Raw genomic sequence first — 2,109 nt, forward strand, 5'->3', positions numbered from 1 at the left:
GGAGGCGGTGTCGGTTTTTCATTTGGTGTGAATGTTTGGTTTTTGGTGTGTGTTTCATTAGCGTGTGTGAGAGAGATTAAAGTATTTCTATGAAGACTTTGCTGAATAATATATTTTAACTTATTTTATAACGGTGAGTAGTTTTACCTGCTTTAAGTATTTTTATTGTTGTTATCTGACAGGCTTTAATAAGTGACATAAACGGTAGGTTGTGGTTCAGAGCTGCAACTTTTTTTTTCCTCGAAGTTGCTCCAATTTGTTTTGCAGACAAATGATTTCTTATTTTTCGCTCTTTTTCTTTTGCAGCACTTTATGAGGCCAAGAAACGCATCTAAAGGGATTTCCACAATGGTTGCAACTAGCACACAGAAGAACAAAAGCTCTGAGTTCATCTCGGATTTTGTTGACCGAGGATACGATCATGCATGCATTGACAACGGTAAGAATGATTTCGCATTGTTTTTGCATTCGCACCAGTATTGATGACATTATTATCCGATGTAGATATCAGGTGATAGCTCAAGTGCATGTTTACTGCGCTGTGGATGCAGAGCTGCAGGGCAGAGGCAGGCTGCAGTGACGTCATGCGCAGGATGAAGTCATGGTGTTGAGGCAGCACAGCTCCTTTGTCACTCTGACATGCACACACACAAAAGTCCTTTCTCGTGTAGGTGTGAACTGAAGCAAAGTAAATAAGGCGAGCGTTGTGCTGGTATATTATAAAGATCCTCTTTTCACTGTTTCCACTACTGTCTGATGAAAATGGCAGCACTTGCATATTATTGGGCCGTAATTTAGTCAAAACGTGGCTGATTGATTTATTTATTTTGGTCTACAGTAAACAAGCCTTAGTCTGGTGCCACTTCTTATGATGGTCACATGATTTTTATCCTCATGTATTGTTTAGAACTGGACTTCTGGGAGCGCTGCCTGGCTGAGCCATACCTGAGTGCTGAGGCTTGTGAGGAGTGGGCATGCCAGCAGCTGGTGCGACTGCTCGAGGGCTGCTTGGCACGGGCGAAGACCAACACTCTTCATTGCACAAAAGTGTTGGTGCCGGAGACGCTGACCAGGAGGGTGGCAAGAGACGTATTGCGGCTTGCGGCAGGTGAACCCTGTGGGTTACGTGGCTGCGTGCTGGATGTTCGCCTCGAGCTGGAGGAGCAGCGTAAACAGCGGCGTTGTGCAAAGCTCGAAAGGTTGGTTTGCGATGCCAGCATGGTGCCTACCTTCGAGCTAACTCTAGTCTTCAAACAAGATGGAAGCAGCTGGTTGAACTTGCGGGACTTCCTGCGTATTGGTACATGCTTTTCACGTCGCACGCTGAAGCTTTGCCCCGGCTTCCGGCTTGTCAAGAAGAAGCTCTACTCGTCGGCGGCTGGTACCGTAGTCGAGGAGTGCTGAGCCACTGGCCTGGGGTTTAACGGTTTAATGCACTTCAACACTTCAGGATATGAATGTACAGGGCTGCCTTTTGAACGGCTCTTTTTTTCCCCCTGCACTTTTTTTTTACTATAATGTAAACTAGTTTAGTAGTTTCGCTGTATGTTCTGTTTTGGGGAGGTGGATCAACACAGTGAGCCATTTGATATGTTGGTAGAGTTTATTGTCTTGTAATAGGATGTTGTGCCCATATTTGTGCTTTCTGTAATTCTTATTTACAGTTATTTCTTGGTGCACAAATATTTGTGCCATTAATGCGTGCTGATTCTCACTAGAATGCAACCGACACCTTGGAATATATTAAAAAAGGGACTTGCACGGCTTCATATCAAATGTGTGGGCGAGGGACATGTTTCTAAAAGTATTGTGCTTTCTGCAGAGTATCTGCTTGTAAAAACATGTTGCTGAAAGCATTAATGCTTAGTGTAAGTGTAAAAATCTTTTCAATGTCCTACAATTGTTTAAAAGATTTTTTTTTTTTACTTTTCTAGGAAGCTTGTCTGGTCAAGTGCCTGTTTAGTGCTTGACTGAAAGCTTTTCCCCCCATGTTCTGTCTTTTCTATCACCTTTGCAGTGCTGTTCTGATAACTGGATGTATTTTTAAAAGGTTCCTATTACAGGAAGTGGAAATTCTTGTCTATTTGACAATAAACTATTTTGAATACA

General features: G+C 43.0%; 1 protein-coding gene across 1 annotated transcript; it reads left to right on the plus strand.

Annotated features, from left to right (window-relative positions):
• LOC124387464 (DNA damage-inducible transcript 4-like protein) lies at positions 1-2,109 on the plus strand. The gene is made up of 3 exons (XM_046851854.1): positions 1-133; positions 307-439; positions 908-2,109. The coding sequence occupies exons 2-3, from the start codon at positions 313-315 to the stop codon at positions 1,402-1,404; spliced, it is 624 nt and encodes a 207-aa protein (XP_046707810.1). The 5' UTR covers positions 1-133; positions 307-312; the 3' UTR covers positions 1,405-2,109.

The sequence above is a fragment of the Silurus meridionalis genome, chromosome 6, assembly GCF_014805685.1.
Source record: "Silurus meridionalis isolate SWU-2019-XX chromosome 6, ASM1480568v1, whole genome shotgun sequence".
In the NCBI taxonomy this organism is placed as follows: domain Eukaryota; kingdom Metazoa; phylum Chordata; class Actinopteri; order Siluriformes; family Siluridae; genus Silurus; species Silurus meridionalis.